General features: G+C 39.9%; 1 protein-coding gene and 1 long non-coding RNA gene across 7 annotated transcripts; both read left to right on the top strand.

Annotated features, from left to right (window-relative positions):
* The first annotated feature begins 575 nt into the window (after window positions 1–575).
* Window positions 576–18,275, top strand: mier2 (mesoderm induction early response 1, family member 2). 6 transcript variants are annotated; one of them, XR_012593943.1, is made up of 13 exons: window positions 576–699; window positions 3,948–4,134; window positions 5,997–6,110; window positions 6,234–6,351; window positions 8,046–8,125; window positions 8,565–8,634; window positions 8,836–8,987; window positions 9,331–9,412; window positions 10,664–10,758; window positions 10,918–11,048; window positions 12,329–12,471; window positions 13,587–13,693; window positions 14,889–18,275. XR_012593943.1 is itself a non-coding variant. In XM_074635475.1 (13 exons), the coding sequence occupies exons 2-12, from the start codon at window positions 4,003–4,005 to the stop codon at window positions 13,640–13,642; spliced, it is 1,152 nt and encodes a 383-aa protein (XP_074491576.1). In that variant the 5' UTR covers window positions 576–699; window positions 3,948–4,002; the 3' UTR covers window positions 13,643–13,684; window positions 14,889–16,847. The 6 variants fall into 6 exon arrangements, 5 of the variants coding, with proteins under 5 accessions (XP_074491576.1, XP_074491575.1, XP_074491574.1 ...); XM_074635475.1 differs by having other exon boundaries at window positions 3,948–4,113; window positions 13,587–13,684; window positions 14,889–16,847; XM_074635474.1 differs by having other exon boundaries at window positions 13,587–13,684; window positions 14,889–15,027.
* Window positions 18,276–19,367: 1,092 nt separating this feature from the next.
* On the top strand, window positions 19,368–24,000 carry LOC141767819 (uncharacterized). Its single transcript, XR_012593942.1, has 5 exons — window positions 19,368–19,528; window positions 21,161–21,252; window positions 22,310–22,394; window positions 22,625–22,747; window positions 23,966–24,000. It is a non-coding gene; the product is annotated as an uncharacterized LOC141767819 (long non-coding RNA).
* The last annotated feature ends 3,337 nt before the right edge of the window (window positions 24,001–27,337 follow it).

Raw genomic sequence — 27,337 nt, 5'->3', positions numbered from 1 at the left:
TGGTTAGGTTTTTCTGCACATTTTGTGTACTTCTTGTTGTTGATAAACTTTTGTTGTATTTTTTAAATTATGTTAGTTGAGATCTTTCTTCCTTTGTTGTTATTTTTTTGTTTTGTTATTTATTTATTTTTCTCCTGAGGTTGGGGGGGGGGAGGTTTCTTGTTTTGTTTTTTTTCATTGACTGGATTTTGTGCAGTTTTATATATGTGCAAATAAATAAATACAAATAAATAAATAAATTAGATGTTTTAAAGTTTGCTTTTAAAAATATTGCACTAAGAGCAGAATTTATAAATGTATTCATTTATTTGCAAATAAATGAGTTGTTTTGAAGTTTGCTCTTAAAAACATTGCACTAAGAGCAGAATTTATTTATTTATTTGCAAATAAATGAGTTGTTTTGAAATTTGCATTGAAAACATCGCACTAAGAATTTATAAACTGATACCGAAAGTGGAGGAGGGAGATGTCATTGTCAAATGCCAGCTGTAAAAAGACACAAAAATAGCAGAATTACTTGTAAATAGTCAATAATAGTGGAGTAGTCAGTGTGCACCACCTAACTAACTGTAGCACGCAGTCAGTCGCTGTTGCAGCAATAAACGTTGAGCTGCTGTACAGACAGAGAGAGCAGAGAGAGCAGAGCAGACCTACAACATCCGGGCAATAGGCAGCTTGCGCAGAAACGGAATGGCGGAGGTAAGTGAGCGAAAACGAGGAATGTAAATGCCTCAAATGATAAGAGAACCGGACCGAATTTAAGACGCGCGTCTCTCCGAACGGTACGCGAGAGTGTCGACGGTTCAACCGGCCGGTGAACTCCGGGAGAAAGAGGGAGACACGAGGGAGCATTTTAACCGGAGAGGAGAGAAATGGAGAAGCGTATCGCCTCTCTCTCTCTCTCTCTCTCTCTCGCTCTCTCTCTCTCCGCTGTTCTTAGCTTGTTAAAGAGCCATTCCCTCCAATGCCTTCATAGTAAACTAGAAAACAATAGAGGAAGCACCGGTGGGGGTAACACTGAACTAGTTCAGGTGCGCAGAAGTGTGGATTGAGTCGGAAAAAGTTTGGGTTGAGGGGGAGAGATGTAACGACTTGGCGGAAATATTGAGAAGTAGTTTATTTCCTTCTTGTTGCTGGTTGGTGGTGAGCTGGTGAGCCGGAGAGAGGAAGAGACGTTCAGCACCAAGTCACAGGAAAGCGCCCCTGGTCAGACACAGAGAGGGAGAGAAGAGATTCAAGTTTACACTGGACTTTATGCAACTTATTTACACACGAATGTGGCTTTAAAGAAGTATATTCAATGAGGGGTGCTACTCAATGTGAACTATAGGGTGGGACTGTGTAACATATAACCTACCACCAGACGTTTTTAGTGTTAAACTATTATGTGGCCTCAACTTTGCATGTCTTCATCAAAGACATGTGTCCCACTTTGACCTAATTCTTTCAGCCTTTATTTAAAATCACACAAAATATAAAGAAAGCTGTTATGTTTTGATTTTACAAGGTATATTATATTATATCACACCTTTATCTGTTCAAAATGTACCTTAAAGGGAGATTTGTCAAGTATTTAATACTCTTATCAACATGGCTTGCTTTATGCAAATATATGTATATATTTTTATTTTTGGAAATCAATTAACAACACAAAACAATGACCCTCACAGGTACTGCATTTAGCAGTATTTACACAGGAATGTGTCTTATTTACATAGGAATGTGTCTTTAAAGAAGTATATTCTAATTCAATGAGGGGTGGCACTCAATGTGAACTATAGGGTGTGATTGTGTAACATATAACCTGCTATACCAGAAGTTTTTAGTCTTAAACTAGTACTCAACTTTGCATGTCTTCCTCAAAGACATGTGTCCCACTTTGACCTAATTCTTTCATGCTTGCTTTATGTAAATATATGTATATCTTTATTATTGGAAATCCATTAACGACACAAAACGATGACAAATATTGTCCAGAAACCCTCACAGGTACTGCATTTAGCAGTATTTACACAGGAATGTGTCTTTAAATAAGTAATTCAATGAAGGGTGGCGCTCAATGTGAACTATAGGGTGGGATGGCTTGAGTTTTTCACTTCTGTGTTAAACTATTATGTGGCCTCAACTTTGCATGTCTTCATCAAAGACGTGTGTCCCACTTTGACCTAATTCTTTCAGCCTTTATTTAAAAATCACACAAAATGTGCTGTCACCCCCATATAAAGAAAGCTGTTATGTTTTGATTTTACAAGGTATATTACATTATATCACACATTTATCTGTTCAAAATGTACCTTAAAGGGAGATTTGTCGAGTATTTAATACTCCTATTAACATGGGAGAGGACAAATATGCTTGCTTTATGCAAATATATGTATATATTTATTATTGGAAATCCATTAACAACACAAAACAATGACAAATATTGTTCACAAACCCTCACAGGTACTGCATTTAGCATAAAAAATATGCTCAAATCATAACATGGCAAACTCAAGTCCAACAGGCAACAACAGCTGTCAGTGTGTCAGTGTGCTGCATGTGATTATCATAAAGTTGGCATGTCTGTATATCGTGAGGTCAGAGGTCAAGGGACACCTTTGAAAATAGTCATGCCAGTTATTCCTCATCAAACTTTAGCATAAGTGTTGAGCGTTATTTAGCCTCCTTCCTGACAAGCTAGTATGACATGTTTGTTACCAATGGATTCCTTAGGTTTTCTAGTTTCATATGATGCCAGTATCTAGCTTTAAAACATAGCCCGCCACAACCTCCTAAAGATTGATATCACAAGTTGAGAAGAGGAGACCCGTTGGTACCCATAGAACCCATTTTCATTTCCATATCTTGAGGTCAGAGGTCAAGGGACCCCTTTGAAAATGGCCATGAAAGTTTTTCCTCGCCAAAATTTAGCGTGTGTTTGGAGCGTTATTTAGCGCAACAGGTTAGGTTTTCTAGTTTCATATGATGCCAGTATCTTCACGCTAGTCTGCTACAACCTCAGAAAGATCGAATAGTGGCCGGGCCCGACGGCAGCCCATCAGATTTTTAAGAGAGGTCAATTAAAAATCGCAAATTGCGTTAATGCGCTAAAGAAATTAGTGGCGTTAAAACAAAGTTGCGTTAACATGTTGTTATCATGCTAACGTTGACAGCCCTACTAGAAATATTAAAGTTACAACTGAGTGCCGCACATCGATTGCATAATATGATTCTTTGAGTGATACTTGTATCCCTACAGCAGGTCTCCTAAGTTTAAAGAGGACCTATTATGCTTTCTCCCTTTCCTTTAGTGTGTTATATAGTTTTTGTGCATGTAAAAAGTCTGCAAAGTTACAAAGCCCAAAGTCCACGCCAAGGGGAGTTACTCTCGCCCACAGAAACCTGAACTTCCTGAAACGCCTTGCTTGAAGTCCCTCCTTTTTCTCCCGTAACGTGGTGATGTCACTAAGTAACATATTTGCATAATACCTGCCAAGCGGCTAGTTTGGCACGCCCTCAAACAAAGCTAGTAAGAGCGCAGCTGGAGCAGAGTCCGAAGAGTTTGGTTCGGTTGACCAATCACAACCGAGTGGGACAGGAGCTTAAACAGAGCGTTTAAGACAGAGGGTGAAAGAGGTGCTGCAGTACAGCCGGTATTAAAAAAATAATGTGTTTTTTGAACATTAACGCATGTAAACATGTTCTAGTAGAAACCCAAAATACAAGTATGAACCTGAAAATGAGCATAATAGGTCCTCTTTAGAAAGGGTGGTTTAAAAGTTAAGAGTCAGCTGATCTGTAATGGGATGAGCCAGGATCAGCCACTATGTGATCCCTCATGCTGTATGTGTGTACATATGTGCACGTGCGCCGCAACGGATGCACAGAGGAATGTGCTGCCATGTTGTAGTGCATCCCCCCCATAGTGTTTCACATCACATTGAGTGTCCGTATTGTGTCCGCAGGTGGGTGAAGAGCCCCTGAAGAGGAGTGTGGAGGTTGTGGCCTAGTGGAGAGTGGATGAGGTACAGTGATGAAGGCCCTCAGCAGGAGAAGCAGAAGTCTGAAGAGGCCTTAGAGGAGCTGGAGGAGAAGTTTCGCCCCATGAAGATGGAAGCGCAGTCCCACACTGTACGGTCAAGTTCAGCCCTCGTCAGTATACATTCAATTTATTTGCTGTATGAAAGCCACAGTCTCTTCAACAACATATTTTTCTTTGATAATGGGACCCTAATAGCTGCTGATCATTGTCACAGTATTCTTATTCTTACTATTGGAAATGTCTGCTTTGATTTGAATTACATTGCATTGTTTTCAATTGCAGACAGAAAACCCTCGGACTAAAGTTGCATCTAGTCCGTAACAGTTCGAAAGCTCTGTCAGAGCCCACAGTAACACCTGTTGACAGGAGCCGCACTTACATACACAAAGTCGGCTCCACATAGTGTCACTGTCTTTCTTTTCTGTCACTTAACACTTATGCAAATTAGTGTGCAAACAGAACGTGATCTAATCAGCAGCAGCAGCAGTTAACGGATACAGATCATAGATTTGCTTGTCACACCTTCCTATGCCCTTTGCCACAAAATGAAAAGCAAAGAAAGATATCATCCCTTTCATCTCGGCAAATTTAGCTAAATAGCGCATTTAAGTAGAGCTGCAACGATTAGTCGATTGACAGAAAAATAATTGCCAACTATTTTGATAATCAATTAATCGTTAATGTGATTTTTCATGCAAAAGGGGCAGAAAATTCTGTCCTCAGCCTCTCAAATATGGAGATTGTCTGCTTTTCTCTGTTTTTTATCATATTAAACTGACTATCTTTGGGTTTTGGACTGACAAAAGAAAACATTTAGGCCGCTTTCACAAGCCATAGTCCGTTTGGCTAGTCTGAAACAGAGTTAAATTGATACTTTTGGTTCATTTGGGTTTTTATTTAGTCTGGTTCAGTTTCACAGTGCACAAGTCAAAGCTAAAATAACTTGCAGAGGGGCGTGTGTGGAACAAATTTATCTTTTCCATCTTGCGAGCTGCCACTTCTATGCAAGGCATCGCGGACTTTGATGCTGTCAAAGTTTTTTCACTTTGACACGGCACTGATCTACTGTGAGCACAAATCCCTTTTCCTCCAGTTTATGACTTTATAAACGCCACTATTTTTGTGGACTTTATTTACCATATTCTGTATGTTCTCTTCGGCCCAGATGTCAAGCAAATGTCAGACTTCTGCAGAAGTCCAGGTCAGTCCTCTCCCACTCATGTTTTACCTGTGTCCATCTCAATAAACGCCCACACAGGCAGCCTAAGTCTTGGTTCGCTTGGAAACGGTCCGAGACCAGCTCTCGCAAGCGGTCTCGGTCCGGTTGTTTTGGTCCGCACCAGAGTGCGATTACTGCGTTCACAACTGCCCAAACGAACAACACCAGAGTTCAATTAAAGCGTACCAAATGTTGGCTTGTGAAAGCGCCTTTAAAGACATCACCTTGGACTTTGAGAAACTGGGATAGACATTTTTCACTATTTTGTGATATTTTATACCAAACGATTAATCGATTAATCTAGAAAATAATCTGCAGATTAGTCGAAAATGAAAATAATCGTTAGTTGCAGCCCTACATTTAAAGGAACAGTGTGTAACATTTAGGGGGATCTATTAGTAGAAATGGAATATAATATTAATAAGTATGTTTTCTTTAATGTATAATAAGATGATAATAAGAATCGTTGTGTTTTTGTTACCTAAGAGTGAGCCGATTATAGTATATAGTTCTCCTACATGCTTGGCATACGTGAGAAGTTGCAGTTGGTTGCAATCTGCAACCTCAAAGCTAGATGCCGCAATCCTCTACTCTGCACCTTTAGGACAGTTGAAACTGTTAGTCCTCTTCCCAGGTTGCATGTATCAGAACAAACTTCCTCTAAAAACCAAGCTCAGGAAAAAATATAAAACACACAGCTGTTGATCATCACATCTGCATCCGCTGTCTCCCTCTGCACCTCTCTGTTTGTAGGCCGGTGAGCTTCCTTTGGAGGAGCTGCTGGCTCTGTACGGCTACACAGTGTCAGATCCAGAGAAGGAGACCTGTCACATGGCTGCCAGCCTGCCGGACATGACACTGGACAAGGTGAGATACGACGGCAAGAACGCCAGAGAACCGTTGCTTTCTGAAATATTATTAGTGTATTTTGTGTTATGGTGTTCTTTACTGTGCTTTGCTGTTCTAATGTTCTTCATCTGTGTTATACAGGATCAGATGACTGAGGATCTCTTTCCTGGGGAGGAGGAGGAGGAAGAAGAATCATCAGCTGATGATCTCACCCCCTCAGTCATCTCGAACACCTCAGACCTGCTCCGCCGCCTACAAGGTAATTTACACGACTTGTCGTGACTTTTTAAAGAGGACCTATTATCATTTCCAGGTTCATACTTGTATTTTGGGTTTATACTAGAACATGTTTATATGCTTTAATGTTAAAAAAAACACTTAATTATTATACCCCCGCAACAACGTAGTCAGGGGTATATAGCGCTCCGCGTCCCCGTCCTTCTGTCCGTCCATCCGTTCGCGTGTCACACTTTCGTTTCTGTAGCAGAACTCGAAAGCTATTTAACTAAGGAACTTCAAATTTGGTATGATGGTTGACAGTGTGGTGTAGTTGTGCCTTTTGTTAGAAGTCCAGGGTGCCCAAAATCTTCGAAATTTTTCCAAAGGGGCAAAACCTTTGGCCCTACTTTAGTAGGGGTCAAGCAGTGAGCGGGGTTATGTGAGCCATGCTCACTTTTGCCTTGTTTTTCTCATACTGGCTGTGCTGCTGCACCACCTGAGAAGCCCAGTCTGCTCTGATTGGTCAACCAAACTAAACTCTTCAGACTCCACTCCAGCTCCACTCTAACTAGCTTTGTTTAAGGGCGTGCGAAACTAGCCACTAGGCAGGTATTATGCAAATGTGTTACTTGATGACATCACTGCTTTACGGGAGGAAAGGCAGGACTTCAATCAAGGCCTTTCAGGCAGTTCAGGAGCAGTGTTTCTGTGGGGGAGAGTAACTCCCTTTGGGGTGGACTTTGGGCTTTGTTACTTTGCAGATCTTTTACATGCACAAAAAAAGCAATGTAACACACTAAAGGAAAGGGAAAAAGCACAAAAGCATAGTATAAAAGTAGGAGAATGGAGGGTTAGCTTCATAAATTCAATTCAAATGGAACAGCTTTCGACTTGTATGCACACTCAGGGCCTTTTTCTGATGAAACTGTATAGTTGTACTGAAAGAAAGGAACATGGAGCCTTTTGTTTTGGGTGGAATATTTTCTCATCATTCAATTTAAAATCAGAAACGTTGCTGAGACTGCAGCATGTTACTTACAGCTACATTTCAAAAACATGACATGCCAGACTTTAAAATGTCAGGAAATTACATGAAAGCTTTGATTTGTTTATTTCCGTATAATGTGATATGGGAACTTCCTGGTATGGCAGCATGCACTGCTTTATGTGTCTATCTCTATATGACTGAATGATGTCAAAGACACTCAAACCGTTTTGAACTGAAAGAGTTTAAATATATTGGTGGCAGTATTGGTGCTGAGCCCACAAAATATCATGAAAACAATATATATGGCAGGTACGCTGTGCTTGTCTCCTTTATGTTTCCAGGAGAGATTAACTGAGCACTAAAAGAGAGACGGTGCCCTGTTCTTCTTTTATGTTTTCATCTTTTCTGGCCATTGCTTCATCCTGAATTGGATTTTATACTGAGTTAGATATATTACGTTTTTATTTTTTATTATGTCCACACTGTCTCTCAATAACTTTCCGTGCTACCAACTGCTGCCTTGGGTGGGTTTTACATGAGAGATTTCTTTTTCAATAGGATTTACTTGTTGAATAATGGTTAATAATGAACTGGAAACATAGAACAAGTTTCAGAAATATTGTTTGAAGTTCCTGTGATTTGACTTTAAGATGGCACCAAGAGGTTTGACAAAATGTTTGACATGCAGTGCGCGTGCTGTCTTTGAAATGATCGCCTGGTCCTCCGACTGATTTTTTTTTTCTCAGGTCGAGACAAAGGCACATTAGTCAGCTCATCAGATGAGGACTCCGACGACGCCTCTAATCCCTCCAATGAAGAGCACAAGGTATTACCGATGGCTCCAACACACATCTCATGATCAGTGGGCCTTTTTGAAACATACACAAGTTGACTGATTCAGAAAAGAGTCTTACATTTTATCCAATGAGCAGTGAAGGTTTTAAAAGCTTCAACCAAACCATCAAAGCCACATGCAAGCCATTAATTTATTGACCATCAACAGATGCAGCACTTATAAATATTTGATTTATGCAAGCCAGAGAAAAGACTAGTGGGGATTAAAATCTGTCTGATTCTAAAACTAAAGTATCCCAGTAGCTTGGACCTGAGACCTGGTTCTTTTCAGGTCCTTGTATCTTCAAGTTGGCAGGTCTGCCCGAAGATCTCCACCACACAGCACAGATTTCAACAAAATGTCAGCCTTTATTATCATATATGTCCCATTTCAGAGCTATGACGGACTGTGTGTTTGATTTCATTCTCAGGAGATCATGGTCGGCTCCATGTACCAGGCTAAAATCCCTCCACTCAGTTCAGATACCTTCCAGGAGACAGGTAAGTAACATAAGATAAGAAAAATCTTACGTTGCTAGAGTCAGCCCCCACTGGAGGTATCAAAGAAGACACTGCCGTCTGTTTATCTGCCTCTTAATCAGTTTCTCTTCTTCCTCCTCCCCTTCCCAACTCCTCCTCTTCTTTATCTGCTGCTTTCACTGCATTTCCCCTCATTCCCTCTACCTTTCTTTGGTCCTCTAGACTGCAGCAGTGAGGACCAGTTGCTGTGGAGGCCAGGTGTTCTGCCGGTGCAGGAAGTGGAAGAGTTCCTGCTGAATGCACAGAGACCATATGGCCAGGGGGGGGCAGCATGCACGCAAACACAAGGACACACTGTCCGAGACAACCAACAGGTATATCCCTTTAAAATTGCATCCCAAAAGTCAAATAGTGTATTCCAGGTGTGCTGCGGACTGTAGTTACATGTATGTACTGCCCACTATCTGAAGTCGTGTACTTGCTTATTTAACACTGTCTTGATATTCAGTTGTACCGCTTTTGTCCCAAAACGTGTCCCAATGGTCTCGAGACTTGAAGAAACTTTTCATCTTTGTTAGTGGTCGATTTTGAGTGCATGAACATTAGTTCTTCTGTATTGCACTCAGTATAAACATAGAGATCAGATTTTGCAGCCATTTCTTGTTGGAACAGTCTGACCCTTTTGGCTCATCCTCGTCCTTTTCTCTTGATTCTCAGGCACTGTATGAACTGGTGAAATGCAACTTCAATCGAGAAGAGGCACTGAGACGATTACGCTTCAATGTGAAAGTGTTCAGTGGTGAGAACCTTCCTGTTGTTCCACAGTACTTGCTATTATAATTATTTATAATCCACTCAATGACTGTGACAATGTCTGATCAAATATTTATCTAATAATAATATTGTTTTATGTGATTACATTTCATTTGCCAGTATAGTAGCATATTTCACAACATTATTTAGAGTAACTTCTCACAGCTGTAGAAGGAACTTATCCCTACTTGACTCCATGAGCAAGGATAAACCGTAACCGGAATCAATCCTCCCTGCAGCTATTGATATGGTATAAAGATGAAAGCTGTCCTCCTATCAGACACATATTGTGCATTTTATGCAACAAATAGCAAGGAGCATCTCATCACAAGATCAGAAACTGACATTTAGCTCTGTAGATGGATAAAATAACTGACAGGAACAATGGCTGTTTTTTTATATCATTGTTAGATTTGTTGTTTTGAAATTGGTGGACTGTTTGGGGATCAGCACATACAGGGCTTAGGCAATAGCTAGAAAGCTAGGGGGACTACCAAATGCTCATTAAGTGTGTTTCTTCCAAAGTGCAGTCAGTGGACGTACAGTATGATATAAAAGAGAGGCACTTGCATCCAAGTTCTGTCCCGTCTGAGTCCTGAGTTGAGCAATGACAAACTGTGGGATGAGATCATAATCTCTTTTGAAAAAAAGGGAATGAAATTGCTCAGTAGTTTTAAAGATAGCATCCTCATGAAATGACAGGTTTCAGAAACTCAATTAACTAAATTTGCAGTTGCAGGGCACCAACACACACACCTTCCACAGCTTGTGGAATTACATCCTTCACACGGAAATTAGAAATGTGGGGGCAATGAGTAAGAGAGCAGAATGTAGACTCATTTGGGAGCCTGAAGTCAATCATAACTGCAGAACACATTAATCCCACGTGTGAAAACCCACATTTGAGGCCTACGAAAAAGCATTTCTGTTGGAGGATACTGCAGATTATGACTGTATCTGACACCCTGTCAATGCAACACCAGCTGCTGAAGCACTGCAGAGGAGTTCACATCATGACCTCATGACCTCTTATTCAGCAGTGAGGCTTCAGTTAAAGCCAAGACCTTCACTGTAGTTTGGATTGGATTGAAAAAACTGCCCACTGCTAGGCCAGAGAGTCCTAATGATCTACAGCCCAAAGCTTTTAAAAACTATTAAGACAGAAAAATATGATAACTATGAATTAAACTGAATGTGTCTTGCTAAAAATACTCCCGGTGCTTTCTACTCTCTTTAGAAGAGCTTTGTGCCTGGAGTGAGGAGGAGTGTAGGAGCTTTGAGCACGGCTATCGGGTTTACGGGAAAAACTTCAACCTCATTCAGGCTAATAAGGTGAGTGCTCAGTTGAATCTTCCCTGACTGATGCTATACCTGCTGTACTCTTTTAAATATTTGATAGAACATATTTTTTGTCGCTCAAAGCAAAAACATTTTCCTCCTCCTCCTCCTCCTCCTCCTCCTCCTCCTCCTCCTCCTCCTCCTCCTCTTCAGGTACGAACGCGCTCCGTAGGGGAGTGTGTGGAGTATTACTACATGTGGAAGAAGTCGGACCGTCACGAGTACTTTACCCAGCAGGCCACCAGGCTCAGCCGTAAAAAGTTCAGCCTGCAGTCAGGGAGCATGTGAGTATTGCTGGAACTGTAATGACAAGATTCATGGTCTAGTCAAGCTAAATGTGTAGGATATATATACAGTATATATATATATATATATATACTGTATATATAGGAGCTCTTGTCAGTCTAAAAGTAGTACAGTCTAGAGTTGCTCTATATGAAAAGTGTCTCAAGATTTACACAATTTTATACGTTTACATGTTTACAACTGTGAAATGCTCTATACCTATCTATCTATCCATCCAGCTAGTGAAGATTTCCTCTCTCAGTAACACCAGACCTTTTTTAAAGCTGTTTATTTATTCATTCTCATTAGTTGTATCTTTGTCAGCGTTATTCTAAGAGTAATCAATTGGGCATCTTGTTATTGAAAATGTGGTTTGTTTGTTTTTTTCCATTGCATTACTTTAAGCAGAAGCATTACTGTAAGCAAATGTTTTTTGCAAAGTACCCTGTTGAAGTAAGGCCTCTTGACTGGAATTCATACTTATATTTGTATGGTAAGTGCACCTCTGCTGGTGACCTCACCTAAATTACAAAATAACACGAGCAAACACAGCAAAGGGTGTGTGCCTGAAGCCGGGTTCATGTTTGCTGTAGTGTCCCCGGCGCGAGGGATGCGCGAGCCAAATATGACATCATCACGTACTGTGCGTGAAGCGCGAAATGACTGCCACAATAAGATAAAAGCAAATAACTTCAATTAAGAAGTAAAATAATTAATTAGAAAGACGTCCTATTTGTTTTTAAATGCTTTAAAAGCAGGAGATTGTAGAAATCTACATTTGAGTAAATATTTGCCAGCAGAATCAAATTGGTTAATTTAATGATAAAGTATGTCCATGAATATGAGATATGAGTTTACAGTTAATTACAATTCCTCGTTGGTATTGAGGGGTTTGGTTTATGGCGATTTGCCGGTCAGGTTTCGGATAATAGTGCAACGAAGGGCGCCTCGGCCCCGGCCCCGACCTGTGGCCCTTTGCTGCATGTCGTCCCCTGTCTGTCCCCCTTTCCTGTCTGTCACTCTGCCCTATCCAATAAAGGCAAAAAAGACCAAAAAAATCATCTTGAAAAAAAAGAAAATACTGCAATGAACGAGTTGAGCATGCTTGTACTTCGCGCTCCATCTATGGAGGACGCACCATGGTGCCTTGCGCGAGCATAAACAAAGCTGAAGGGCTTGTCATTGTTCTGCTCTTTGTGTGTTTAATCTGAGATTGTGTCTTGATAACTTGATGATGCACACTATGCTATGCTAACGGTAGTTGTGTTGTGTGATGTAGGGAGGATGGAGACCAGGACGGGGAGGTCGGGGAGCTGGAGGGAAGCAACAACTCCTCAGGTTTGTTGTCTCACAGCACCATGGGCAGCGGACAGCTGGAGTCAACATTACCTCCCCAGTCGAGTTTGGATCTGGACAAACGAGGTAAACAAGCACATGATGTGGTAGCTCAGATTACGGAAACTGTAGCCACATGTGCTCTCTTATAGATGACCAACATAACTAATAGTGAAGCAAGTGTTACAAGCATAATACCATGAAATATTATTCCTATTATCTCATGTGTACAGAGAGACAGAACCGTGTGGAAAACAAGCACATGTACAGTAAAAGCTGCTCATTTAATCAGTTTCATTTGAAGTGGAAGTTGGTCACAGAGCACTTAGCTCTACCATTTGGTGAATAGAGCGCATAGTAAAACAATCCCCCCACACAGTGTGCCTTGAAGGTTTAGTTTTGTTTCCAATAATGCTGAAATCAGAAAGAGCTGAGCATCTTTCTGTAAGCCATTTACATACCATGTCAGCCACATATTCCAAAATCACATAATTTTCTGCTATCCATCGTGTTTTATATGCAGTTCTATGGATTTCATTTTTTTTCTATTGAATGTCTTATTTTGACTACATGGTTTGCCTTTTATTTTGACATCACATACTCATTATCCAGGCTGTTCTCATACACCGTTCGTAGCTATACCTACGAAAAGTAATGCACTGTAATTCGTGTATACCGCACAAAATCAATTCGTATGTAATCCATGTAATTGCAAACCAGGAAGTATAAAGAGCGACAAATGCTTCGTAGGGAGGAGGACGGGGTGGATGGGTGGGTCAAAAAACACCAGACATTCCTGTGCCACTTCCTGTGTTATTTTAACCCAAGCCACGATCTTTTCCTAAACCTAACTAAGTAGTTTTGTTGCCTAAACCTAACCAAGTTGTTTACAGTGAAGACAGAAGTTTATTTTGAAAAGACTAGAGCAGAAATTGACATTAGCGTCACATGTTGCTGAAGATTCATAGGAAAACATAAAAAATGAGGAATAACTTTTCGTATTATATATTATACGGATCTGTTGTATGAGGATCTTATCTTCTGAATCATTTTTATGTCTCACCTCCTTTTGTTTTCCCCACCATTTTCTTGCTTCTTGTGTGTCCTGTGTTGTGTTTGTGCACGTATGCTTGTCTGTATCTGTATGTATGTGTGTGTCTGTGTGTGTGTGCGCATGCCCACCCGTTGACATGGCGCTCCAGATGAGGAGAGCCGTCCCCGCCGCAGACGAACTCCCCGCTTTCTCTTAAAGCCATGAACTTGGTCCAGACAGGCCACTGAACGCAGGCTGGGCCTGCAGGTAAAGAAGGCAAGAAGAGAGAATCAGAGAGAGAATATGAATGATGTGGTGATTGGGAACAAATGTCATTAATCGTGGTAGATAATCAAACTCTAATTAGAGCCAATTAATGGAACAGGGCTACTGTATACAGCCATAAAGCCCTCTCTGGCTATTCAGTAACCACTGAATTCAACCTTTGCCCTCTTGACTTTTATGTGTTTAAATAAAGTTAAGGGCATTTGATATTTACCATCACATCTGCTCAAAGTGTAACTCTGTTTATCAAAATGAAACTTATATTCAAGATCAATATTTGTGTTGCAAACATCTAACCCTAACCCTAGTTTAAAATTCAATTCACTTCTATTAACTAAGAACAAGTTTACCGTTTGCTGTAATGGTTGCGGTGCATAACGACAACTTAGGCTGCATTCACACCAGGTCAGACATTGCATCAATTTGCCGCAGGATAGTGCGGCGGTGTGGGAGAGTTACTTTAATGGACCATTGCCTGCGAACATTAATGTCTTTTGTTCTCTAATGGCTGGGTTGTACTGCTCTGGATCGCCGGTTACATGACGTCGGGTTGCGTTTCTCAAAAAGCTGATTTTGTTTCTACTTTTCCGCTGCTGCATTTTTTTTTTTTGGCATCTCCCGCGGCCGCCGCAGCCACAGCCCAAACGTACTACCACCTTTTAAAATGAAATGGAAGACTGATCTGGCGTGAATGCAGCCTAACCCACAAACAGTACAATGTATAAGGAATATACAATGCAAATCAACAAAACCAAAGAAATAATCATACATATTGCTCTCGTGCTGAACGATTGAGCAGATAAATTGTTCACATGCATTTGGCAAGAGAGGGCAACTCACAAGGCGTTATGCAAATGAAAGAAATATGTGATAATTTAACACACACGTCAATTACTTCCACAGCTAAAGAGAAACTCACTGATGGCCATAATTTACAGTTTAAGTCGTTCATTGTGCAACATTTCTATCAAATATGTGCTTTCATCTCAGTATCATAAAAGTGTAATAATAACCTTTTGAAGCAGCTGTACTGAAGTTTTAGTTTACTGAGAATATTTTGGATTAACTTAATTTTATTGGAAACATACAGTATGGGAACATTTCTGGAACACATAAAGCAAGATTACATGACTGAGTTACAGACTTTTTGTTGATCTGTTATCCTATGAACTCTACATCTGTCCAGATGGTGAGCTGGTGATGGAGCTGTCAGACTTGTGTGGAGACGGATGTCCTCAGCAGCTGTTCGGCTGTCCCTTCTCTCTCCCTCCCATGGACGACCTCGGGGATCCTGGCTCGGGCAGTTGTTGTCCCTCAGCTCTAGTTCAGCTCCGGTCCCAGCCCTCCCCCCGGAGCTCCCAGTGGGCCGGCGGGAGCCCCCCGTCCTGCCACGACGACCATCGCCTACCAGGCTCCTGTTTTTACCAGCTGCACATGTGTAGTGGACCTTTTGTTTCCGAGGGCCCTGACTGTGATGCAGCGGGCGGCGGGACCGGCTCCCACCACGGGCTGCAGGTGGAGTTCAGCCTGCCGTCTGCCTCACCTCCCTCATCTTCTGTCCTCCCATCACACTTCCAAGCACTTGGCAGCCTGCTGCACTCCTCTCCCGTCCAGCATCTCCGCTCTCTCACACAGTGAAGGGAAAATCAGAACTGAGTGGTACTCTTCACGGTTTGTGCTGAGATCTTTGATCGGCGTCGGTATTTGAAGAAACCAGGACAAAAAGTGCATTTACCTGACTTTCATGACAAAGGATGGACCTACAGTACTACCTGTGTCGGGTTACTCGTCTGTCTGAAGCCTCTTTTTAAACTGAGACACTTGAACCCTCTGTCCATTGTGGAATGATGAGCGTTAATCACTACTTTCAGGTGTTGATCATGTGTTTATTAACAGTTTATTACCACGACCTGCACCGGGCAGAGCTATTGATTAATACGTACTTGTGAAAGCACAGTGCAGGCGCTGAGTGCTGCAGTGACCATGCAAACAAACCAGAAGCAAGTGGCTAGCAGTCCTTTTTTTTTTTTTTCTAAAACCAGATCAATGATTGACAATGTTAACCACTGTTTCTTTGTTTTCTTATTTATCAGGATGGAAAAGTTGAATTGCAACTAAGATTTCATCCAAACTTCTTCCAGCTCGAGCCAATCATGTGTTTCTTTAGGTATTTTCTGCATATTGCTCTTTTGCCGCTGCAGCCATGTGAGATCTGTCTCTGGATAGTTGCTGACAGACGCTGACATGGTTGCTGGAAATATTTAAGTAAGCATTAAGTTTAAAGGGGACATATCTGGAAAAACTCACTTTTTCAGTGCTTGTGCTCATACATTTGGGTATCTGGAGAGTCTACCAACCCACAAACTGACATAAGACAACCCAGTCAGTTTTTTTGTGGGCTGTCTAGATCAGAAAACATGTGATTCAACAAGCCATTCAGATGTGGCTCCCCCTCACATGCAGGCTCATTACAATATATGGCCCACAGTTTGAGAACTACCTTTGCAAAGGTGCACCATATTTTTCTCTCAAGCCAATCAGAGCAGACTGGACTTTTTCAGGAGGGGGGTCTTAAAGAGACAGGTGCTAAAACAGAGCGTTTCAGACAGAGGGTGAATACAGGTATATTCAGACAGACAGTATGAGAAAAATAATGTGTTTTTTGAGCATTAAAGCATGTAAACATGTTCTAGTAGAAACCCAAAATACAAGTATGAACCTGGAAATGAGCATGATATGTCCCCTTTAAACATCAATTAAGTCTGTAATTGTCTCTCTTTTCGGCTCCTCATGTCGGTTTTGTTCGCACTCCTCCACTCCACCTGTCTGAAAACGTTTGGTGGAAGTGTCCGTCTCAAGAATTTTGTTTAAATATGAAGAGCTGAAACTAAATAACATTTTCTGAGGTTGAGATTTGAACATGGTTGGGAGAAAAAAGGAGCTCAATATCTTTGCAGGTTTTCTTTTTAAGTTTTGCTTTTGTGGAAGTTTTCATCCTTGTTCTTCATTTGAAGATTTACATAGAGATTTATAAAAGGTGCAGTGCTTTGTCATCGTTTCTGATCACCGTTTCTATCATGTTGAATATTAAGAAACCATGTTTGACATGCAGAATAGGCTTAAAATAAATTGTGTAAATGTAAAATGTACATGCGAATATAGGTATTTCACTGAATGCAAATCACACTTTCTCAGGTTCTGCAACTTTGATCATCCCCAACACTGTTAATGAGTGAGAGTCAGTCACAACTCTGGACAAACAGATCAGGTAGGATCAGTTATTAGAAGTTTATTGGATTTAGACGCGTAAGAGTAAAAATGTATGTAACTAGAGGCATTCGAAGAGCGCAGACCTCCGCCAAGGCCGTTCCCATAAGTGAAAAGGAATGCGGGTATCCGCCCTGTGATTCAAATCCACTCCAAAATGTAATGGGTTCTTCCTTGGTCCATGCTTCACCCGTCCACCAAGTTTCATTAAAATCAGGCCAGTAGTTTTTCCGTAATCCTGCTGAAAATCAAACCAACATACCGAACCGAAAATATAACCTCCTTATTGGAGGTAATGACAGATGTTATGGTCCAAAGATCATCCTAATATGGAATTTAATTTCTGCTTTTTCCCCCTGTACAACCTAGTAACGTCCAATCAGTGAACAAAGGTACATTAGTGATATGTTTATTGTCAGAGTGGGACGGTTCCAAACTGCATTGTGGATTTAACAAACAAAATCTTTCTTTTTCCTCTGAAATGTTTCCTTCACTGACCTCTGCCAGACATAATGAAATATAATGATAAATGTCACATATGTACAGTAGATGCATTAACATTTCTAATAATGATAATAATAATATATTTTACAGTGCAAATCTCTTATTAAGAAGTGCATAACAAAGTCCCAACATTCTCTTGGCCCCGTCAATTACAGTTGTCAAACGCATATGAATTTTGAGGATAACAAGTTTTTATGATCTCACAGTATTTCATATATTTTCTAAAGCACAAATGAATGAATACAGATATAATTATAAAGGTTATACATACAGTTTCATATCTCAAATGAATCTACCAGTTCCAGGTTGAGAATCATATTACTTGGACAAAGCTTATAGAAGAGATTATTGCAGTGAATATTATTACATTGATGAGCTTTAAGACGCCTCTCATTAGGAATGATTTCATTATTTTTTAATAATTCAGTCACAAAATCATGTGTTGATTTGTGTATACGTTCATATGTGGTATTTTCTTCTGCATGTCAGTATATTTTAGTCACGCTGTCTACAGAGAAGGAAAGGATTTATCCCCTCGTTCTTCCTTCCATCGGTCCTTCTATTTATTCCTTGTTTCTGTCTGTAAATGTTGGAGTTCTTCCTGTAATCCAGATCAATGTTTGTTTTGTCTTTGTTTACACGAGGGAGGGGTGGGGGGGGGGGCCTTTTGTTAATTCTTTATTTTATTTTTATTTTTAGCAATTTATATATTGTACTGCTTCTGTTATGTTTGTTTATAATTATTATATTTTGTAAAAAAAAAAGAAACGATTAAAATGAAAGAGTGAAATATTGAAATACATTACCTTTGTATTCATTATTTTTGAAAGATGATACATCACCTGCACTTGTTTGTGTCATATAAACAGTGGAACTCTTGTGAATAATAACATGATGTTATGTTTGTTTACGAATACAAATTGTGCAATTTTGGCAATTAATTTAAAGGTACTGTGCCTTAGTTACCCATGGATACGTAATACCAACATGTTTACAAAATACCGGCCTGAAAAATGCATTATTTTTTTGTGACCACATTTTTGTTGGTTTACCTTTTTTCCCACTTTTGTATTCATTATGGAGAAGACATTACATGTGAAAAGCAAGTAACTGAAATATTGCGTTGACATTGCATGACAAATCTACATCTATTCACTAAGGTAATCACATATGCATTATACATATAGATATATTTACATTCACATAGTGACATGGAATGAAATACAAAAATGAATGGTGTGAATAATTCTGAAAATACCCAGGACAACCCAAGATAATTAACTAATATAATTAATAACATTGGTGTGCTATGCCCTAGCCTAAACGTTCAAATATAATTTGCTTGCAGTTTATTATAAATTATTTTCCAACCTCCATTTAAAGAGTGGGTTAAGTTATAAGGTTATAATATAATATATATAGGTATAATGGATGTTAAAAAAAATATTTATTTTGAATTGATGTCATCAAAGTCTGAAATTGAGGTGTGAATGTCTGTGGATCGTTCAAATGGACTCTTGTTATGAGGACAGCAAACACGATTGCACCTGAAGGCACCATTACTAACCTAATGTAGAACTTACTGACACACTCCTCTGATTACTAACACACACACAAACACACACACATCTCATTAAGCAGCAATAAATGTTTGGAAAGTGGAGAGGAAAATTGGAAAAGTGAATGCTGAAAATGGATAAATTACCTTTTTTTTAATTTTTACTCTTTGATGATAATAAACTTTTTATATCACTCATCAAAACAGCAAAAAATATCAAACCGATAAAAACAACGCCTTTAATGATGTATTCAGAGTTATGAGTGACTTTTGTCACGATTAGGACTCCATACACAAACCACTATTGTAGCCTCCACCAACATTTTACCAACCCCAGAAGGTGGTGCTAGAGTATCATCCTCTTGGTAAAACTACGACTGAACACAGATGAACAGCAAAGAAGTGGATGCAACAACTGAACAAGTTGTTTGAGAGGTTTCTTTGGATGTTTAGACATTTCTTTCACCTATGTTTGCTTTTTACAGTGTTATTTCAAGGTGAGAATGTACTCAAAAGATACTAGAATCACTTAGTTATGCCATGTTGTTAAATTCAGGGTGAGGTTGGGTGTCATTTTACCTGTAATATGGATGAACTGAGAAGGGAAGTATTCCTAAAGAGGAGCAGGTGTTCTTCAAATCAGATAATTGTACAAATAAAGGATCTGGTGAGGTTCAGTTCATGTCACAGTTTTTAAGATTTAGAAACCCAACCACTGCAACTTGCTCCAGTGTTGCTCTTAAGACCTTCCTTACCAGTTGTGTTAGAAGTATTTAGATCCTTAACTTCAGTAAAAGTACTGTGAAAATACTAAACTACAAGGAAAAGTCCTGCATTCAGAACCTTACTAAAGTAAAAGTATGCATGAACGTGTAAAAGTACTGAATGTGCAGTAAAATAGTCCCTGTCAGTGTGGTGTTTTTTGGATTTATATTACTGCTGCATTCATGTGTATGCTGCATTTACTGCTGTAGATATTTAAGGTTGTGCTTATTTAACTACTTTATTTACTGTTAGGTGATTTAATCTACAGCAATGCATCATATTCTATCATATGTTTGTAATATTTTGTCTCTATAATAAAAACAGGCCTGCTTTCAGCTTTGTGACGATGCATTTCCCCGCTATCAAAGACGCTTTTTAATAGTTTATTTAGTTTAAGAAGTAGTTACACTTAATCATTCAGTTTATCAGATTTCAAATTCAAAACATCAAATTTGGAGAAACGTGGTTTTCACTGGACAGCAACAAACATATGATGTATAAAGTTGCATTTAAATGGAAATACTCAAAATAAATTATATTTATATGTATATTATATGTATGTTTTATTGATAACATTTTTATGTAGACACATAAAATATATATTTAAAAAGTAATACATCCACAGAGCCTTTAGAAAGGTGCAGAATAAAAGTATGGCTTTTCCTGAAAAAACAATGTTATGATTGTGAATTAATCATTTTAAAAATGTTGGCGGGTCCAAAATGAAGGTTTTGTTTATCTCTGTGGAAGATATCTGACATTTGGTTCCCACTTCTAACGAGGCTTGTGAGCCAATAGTAAAACAACGTTGGTATCACGTGGTATCTCTGATGGATAAATGGCTGAGATTGATGGTAAATGCCTGGCAACGACTTGTTGTGAAGTGAATGCAATGGAATGGGGGAGGGAGAATACGACATCTAGTGGCTGAATGTTATCAATATCACCGTTAAGTACAGTACTTGAGTAAATGTACTTAGTTACATTCACAATGTTCCTTGCTCCATCAGAGCTCCCAGACTCCGGTCACCTCTCCGAGTCCAGACTGCTTCCTCTAACGTCCGCAGTCCAGGAACAGAAGCTCCAGAATGAACAGACCGTACCTTTTGACCCAAATGACACTTTACATTTGCTTTTGTTGTTCTTCTGCTAAAAGTACAGACAGTTTGTCTCTTCAGTATGTAACTCTCTCAACTAACTAATGTTTAACTGTCTTGTTATGATTTTAGTTTTCCTCAAACTAGTGGAATCAAATTACACAGCAACTCTGATGTAATCTTGTATTTATAGCCTGAGAAAACACATCAGATCCTGTGTCAGGCACATTTATAACGTTACTGAAATGTTATTTCTGTCCCCTGCAGAGTTCCTCTGGAGCCCCAGTCAGCAGCCCCCGCTGTGTCTTCAACGCCTATGATAATAAAGTGACACTGGACACCAAGGAAGAGCCTAATGTGTAAGATCTATTAACCACTTTGTTTGACCATGTGCTTTGTGTTTTTCTAAAAAATGCTGATTGTTGATTGATTGAGAACCGACTGCTGTTCTGAAATTTGCAGTTAAGTAACAGAGAAAATAGACTTTTCCTCTCTTTTTCACCCCACTGCTTTACAGATGTGTCAGACAGCCCAGCATGTATAGTTTCAGCTGCAGTGCATTGACATTAATTGTGACTGTGCTCATTTATATTATCAATCTTAGTGAAGTAGCCCTTAACTGAAAACATGCAGTACTTTGTGGGCCTGATTCCGGTATGCTGAGTATATTTTAAGTATTTTAATCGTGTACTGATTAAACAAATCAAATAACTGTAGAGAAATGCAATCATTTCTCATTCACAGTTCCTCCAGAGCCTCTAATATGTCCTTCAGAAAGTGCATTTGGTCTCCAGAAAATTGGTCTTTCAGCTAGTTTTCATGTCACGTTGCCCTAGTGTCACTCCCTTAACTTGGTATTTCAGTTCTTTTACTCATATGCTTTTTAGCAGAAAATAGCAAAACTGTTTTTTTTCTCTTTTGATTCCTATTTATGAATTCCTATTTGTTGTATGTTCTTGGTGATAACTGATCCCAGATGGAAAGGAAAGAACAATGGCAGAATGGTCCCACATGTTTCATGAGGTATATTTAATTGTCTTGAAGTGAGAAAAACAGTCCAACAAGCCACACGTCACTCAAAATCATTGCCAGTACGTCTCATCGATAATGCCCACATTTTCCAGAAGTTTGCAGTTACAGTTAGTAATAGTGATTAAAGTGCATCCATATGAGAACCTTTCAAAGGAAGCTGAAACGATTCGTATAAAGCTGTTACAAGTTTAAGCCTTGACTGACTGTCAGCTCTATTGACGTCATCATTTGATGGAAAACGGTGGTATGACAACACTGTACGGATGACAGATGTTTTTGGTAATTGTCGAATGTAATTACTCCTGTGACACATTCAACAATGAAAAACATCTTTGCACTTTTGTGGCCTTTGCACTTGTTTACAAGTTTCGCCCCCGTCCACAGCACTGTATTGTATTGCTTTGCACCGGTGCCGGTACTCCTGTCTGCTTCTCCAAACTGGGGGCGTGCCGACCGCCATCTACTGTTGGTAATACACTGACTATGGATAAGTACCTCATACAACCCCACTTCAAAACAGCCAAACTATCCCTTTAAGTGTTTTTAACATGAAGATTTGCTTCACCTTCATCAGAGAACAAGGGACACAGCAAATATAGTAATTACAGCAACATATTAGATGCTTTGCACATCTTTTTACTACATTTATTGATCTCACCTCTCCCCGTCTGTCTCTGTATTGCCCTCTGCTGGTCCCAGGCTGCAGGTGAAGGAACAGAGCGGCGGTGCCGTCCTCCTGGTGGTGAGGGAGCCTCCAACTGTGGAGGAGCAGCACGGCTTCATCGCCTGATACAGCCTGTCAGAAAGAGAACAATGCAACAAGTAGGTTTAAAACAGGGATACTCAAGTTGCTGTGCCTGGGGGAAACTTTTGCAAAATGACACAAGGGCAGGGGCCAGTTAATAAACAAACATAAATAATATGTGTGAAGTTCCTTCATTTTTCAATGAACTATAAACTGAAATGACTGTGGTAGTTTACTGCTACCTCTAGATGTTACCATGTTACCAGCAGATGTTCCCAGCTGGTCCAACAAATACAACAAAGAGACAGTTGACAATAATGAGAGAGACTCTATTTTGAGTATAGTACAGCAGGAAAAGCCCTCATGTGACATAACTGCAACTGTCCTCTATCTCCTCTGACCTCCTGTTCTCCAGGCCAGGTTTCACCGGCAGATTAGGAGCTACGCTGCTCATTACGCAAGCTATTACTATTACTATTCTGCAGTCAGTTAACAGAAAGCAGATCGTATACATTTCTTACAAGACAGATAATTGACAAAGTCGATTTCCTCCAGTTTCTTTTAATAAGTGCAATGTACGAGCAGAGAATTTTAGCAGAGTTGTCTCCACTAGTGTTTGACTGAGAATGTAATTCTGTATAATCTCTCATCATTTTATCTGACTATAAAACAACACAGGGCTGGTACTGTATAACTGGCTAAACAATGAAGTATAGGCATGTTAAAAAAAAATGTCTTCTCTAGAAAACCTGCATTCAGCTGGCAATGGCCATTTGTCCCAAAGGTTAAAGTGGCAGTAGACAGTATGTTTTTGGCATCATTGGGCAAACATTCCATAATAACCTTTCAGCATATTGTAATCCAAGTGTTCCGAGAGATAACTAGACTTCTGCACCTCCTAATGGCTCTGTTTTCAGGCTTTAGAAAATCTATCCCGTGAAGGGAGACTTTGACCAATCACAGGTCATTTCATTGAGAGAGCGTTCCTATTGGCTGTGCTCCGGTCATGTGACCAGTATTTGGCATTCCTTCACCAAATTTCACAATGCCGGCGGCGTCACAAACTTTTTCATTTTACAGCTAAACTGTGCACTACAAGATGATTCTGAAAACATTTGAGGCGAGAAATAGGCATTAACGTAACATAATATTGATTCATATTTAATCAGCTTAGTTTGACCGTTCGGTCGGAGTTCGCGAGTGATTGACAGCCGGCTCTCATAGACAGCAGATGGACAGCAGACCTCAGATCAGCTCTTACTGCTTGTTTTCCTCCGGTCTGTGAAATCTTGCAGATGCCGTTAGGAGCCCCGGAGGACACAGAAGCACATGATTTTTTTCAGGTTACCCGTTTCATGTACTTCTGTCACGATTTAGCGACGTTTTATAAAAATTACTTTTTTTAATCATATTTGCTCCAATCTCGCCTACTTCAGCTTTAACGGACAAATGTGGAAACTTTTTTGTCACAATGCAATTAATGTCCCGCTGAGCAAAACTTTACATGTCCAGACTACCCCTAAACAGTTTCTGTTTCTTGTTGGATCTCAAACTCTCAACATCAACAGATAACGTGTACTCAGAGGGAGCGGCTCACACTTCAACCTCTAAACTAACTAATGAACTGTATGATGAACAAAATTAAAGCTCAATGTTTTTCCTTTGCAAAAATGTATGTATTAAAAATGAATGTATAAGTATGAGCATGCATAGCTGAAGAAGAGCATGTGGGGTGCTTGGTGAAACTTTGTCTATTGTCATTTGTTTTTACTCTAACCCAAACTGCAAAGCTCTTTGTCCACAATTTACCAACAAACATCAGTAATAGCTTCAGTGTACATTCTGCATTTCTGTGCAGTTTATCTACAAAAATTCAGGCAATTTGCTAATAATGTTTCTCCAACCCTGTGTTTTCTATGACAGGGTAGTCTTCTTTTATGTTTCCATTCTTGCCATGACAACAGAAAACAGTAAATCCTGAAAGGAATATATTATTTTCATTTAATTATTTGATTTTTTTTGTATATTAATTGTTCTTTTGAGGGCAGTGATACATTATAGAGAGCTTCCTGACATTGAACAGGTAGTGGATCATGCTGCTGAAAGAGGACACATCAGCTCCTTCTTAGTTTTTGGGGAAAAAAATTGTCAAACTTAAAGATATTGAGAATTTATGCATATTAATGGTAATGGTATTGGTTTAGGGTTATGCCATCTGTGCAGAATTGTGTGTGAATTCAGAACTCATGCAGCATTTTTAAATGTCAGGACCAGAGACTATTCTCTTGTCTGTGAGCATATTCAGGACTTTAGTGAACAGATTTGGGGCAAAAGCTTAACACTAACTCCAAAAGTAATTTACCGAAAGATTGTTTTATTTTATTTCACAAAGCAAAATGAGGTGGCTAAAGTAACATCTGTGAAATTTAGAGGCACTGTAATTGTGAAGCTCTTTCATGCAGAATATTTTAATGATTCTTGGGGGGGGGGTGGGAGCAAAGGAAAAAGTTGATGTTTGAGGAGATCAATCTGTCTTTCTACTAGAGATTCTGAGTGTCTGTTGAAATGAGCTTGTCAATGTTAGAAACCACCAGAAGGGGGCAGAGAAATCTCAGTTTTAAATGTATTCCTTGTAGTGTTACACATCTCCATGCTGTTCCTTTTTCCCCTTTAGATATTCTTCTGCATGTTATTGATGTCTCATTTGACTATCATCATTGTAGTTGACAGCTGCACAGTGCTAAATAGAATTTTATTTTAGTGCTTTTAATTCAGTGCAGAAAGTCATAAAGCTGCAATTCAGAGTTTGTTTCACGCAAGATTATCTACTTAACTCAAGGGTGCTGAACTAATAGACTCAGGGGTAAACATGGTATTTGTCATGCAAACAGAATTAACTGTTAATACACACAAGTGGCTCTAAAGTGCTCTGCACGTGGCCGGGTGCTGCCAGCAAGTGGTGACTGCTGGTGAGGAAACATCCTGACTGCCTGGAGCAGAAAAACAGAGTCATGCTGCTGTTAAGTCATGCTAATATTGCTACAGTCCCAGCGGGGCTTATTAAAGTCTCCCTGCTTTTTGTTAGGCTGGAAGTTTTGTCCTCTTGTATTTTTTAATCACCCACCAAGTTTTCCCTGTGTGAGTCCACCTCCTAGTGTGACAGGAAGGTGTTGACGAGTGTGTTTGCACCTTATTTAGAACCTGTTTGCTTTCTAGTCAGCTTCAATAAAAATCTATATATGGGAGAAGAGTGCACTCTAGGAAAAGTTTAAAGGGTCTGTATGTAAGTTTTTACACAAACATTTTCATTGCCAATGTGTGAACAGGTTGTAACCTAACCCAAAAACAAATTAGACCTTCCACGACTTTCTGGGTTTCCTCTATCAACCTGTAGTCTGCTTTTAATGTGAAGAATGCAGGACGGTTTTTACAAGAAAATCCAACAGATGTGACGTCATGCACGATGCAACGATAGCTAACGTTCGGTCAGAAACGGAGTCCTCTAACGCCAACAAACGTCCAGCTCCCACCACAACTCAGACTCCAACACAAACTTCACGAAAGCACAAAAAAAACAAAGTTATATCAAATGGAGCCCATCTTGTTCAGAACAGGAATCTGACCGAAGTCGGGGGAAAAACTAGGATCAACATCGGCCGGGCCTTCGATTCATGGAGGGACCTTTGTTTAGTTTTGGGTATCAAAACGGACCCAGAGCTGGCAAAATTCCTATTGGATAGGTAAGCTAACATTACTGCCAAGCATGTGAAATATAGAGTGATATTGTGGTTTTAGATGTCAGTCACGTTCAGTCTTGTGTGTCGCCTCACTGTTTTGCCCAAATGCTCGCTTGCGTCTCCGCCGTGCGAGCACCAGGACGTGCAACAGGACGCTGACATTGACTTAAAGCTGCAGTGGGTAGAAAAGGAGCAAATATGATTTTAAAAAAAGTTGTTTTCATAAAACGGTCACTATATCCTGACAGTAGTGCATGAGACAGGTAATCTGAAAAAATCTTGTGCCTCTGTGTCCTCCGGTGTCCTTTGGTGCTCCTAATGGCATCTGCAAGATTTCACAGACCGGAAGAAAACAACCAATCAGAGCCGAGCTGGAGTATGCCGTCTCTGAGCAGCTGTCAATCACTCGCGAACTCCGATCAAACGGTCAAACTAGGCAGCGCTGATCAAATATGAATCAATATTCTGTTACTGTAATGCCTATTTCTCGCTTCAAATGTTTTCAGAAACATCTTGTAGTGTACTGTTTAGCTGGAAAAGCCATGTTGAGATAAGTTGAGGAATTACCAAGCACCGCCCACCAGACAGAGCTGGAAAATGACCTGTGATTGATAGATTTTTTTAAAGCCTGAAAACGGAGCCATGAGGAGGTGCAGAAGTCTAGTTTTCTCTCAGAACACTTGAATTACAATATGCTGAAAGGTTATTATGGATTTTTTTGCCCAATGATGCCAAAAACATTCTGCCTACTGAAGCTTTAACGGCCACAGGTGTCACTGTTAACGGGCAATTTCTAATTCTTACATACTGTATAGCCCCTTTAAGTTTCTCAACAGTTCCAGTGTTTGTCCTGTGGGGTTGTCATGGGGAAATGGGGAGTGCATGATGGGATGTAGGGCTCTCATCTTTGTGAGGATTTTAGAAATGGGG

The sequence above is a fragment of the Sebastes fasciatus genome, chromosome 5, assembly GCF_043250625.1.
Source record: "Sebastes fasciatus isolate fSebFas1 chromosome 5, fSebFas1.pri, whole genome shotgun sequence".
NCBI classification, from domain to species: Eukaryota; Metazoa; Chordata; class Actinopteri; order Perciformes; family Sebastidae; genus Sebastes; species Sebastes fasciatus.
This window is presented reverse-complemented; position numbering and strand designations above follow the sequence as displayed.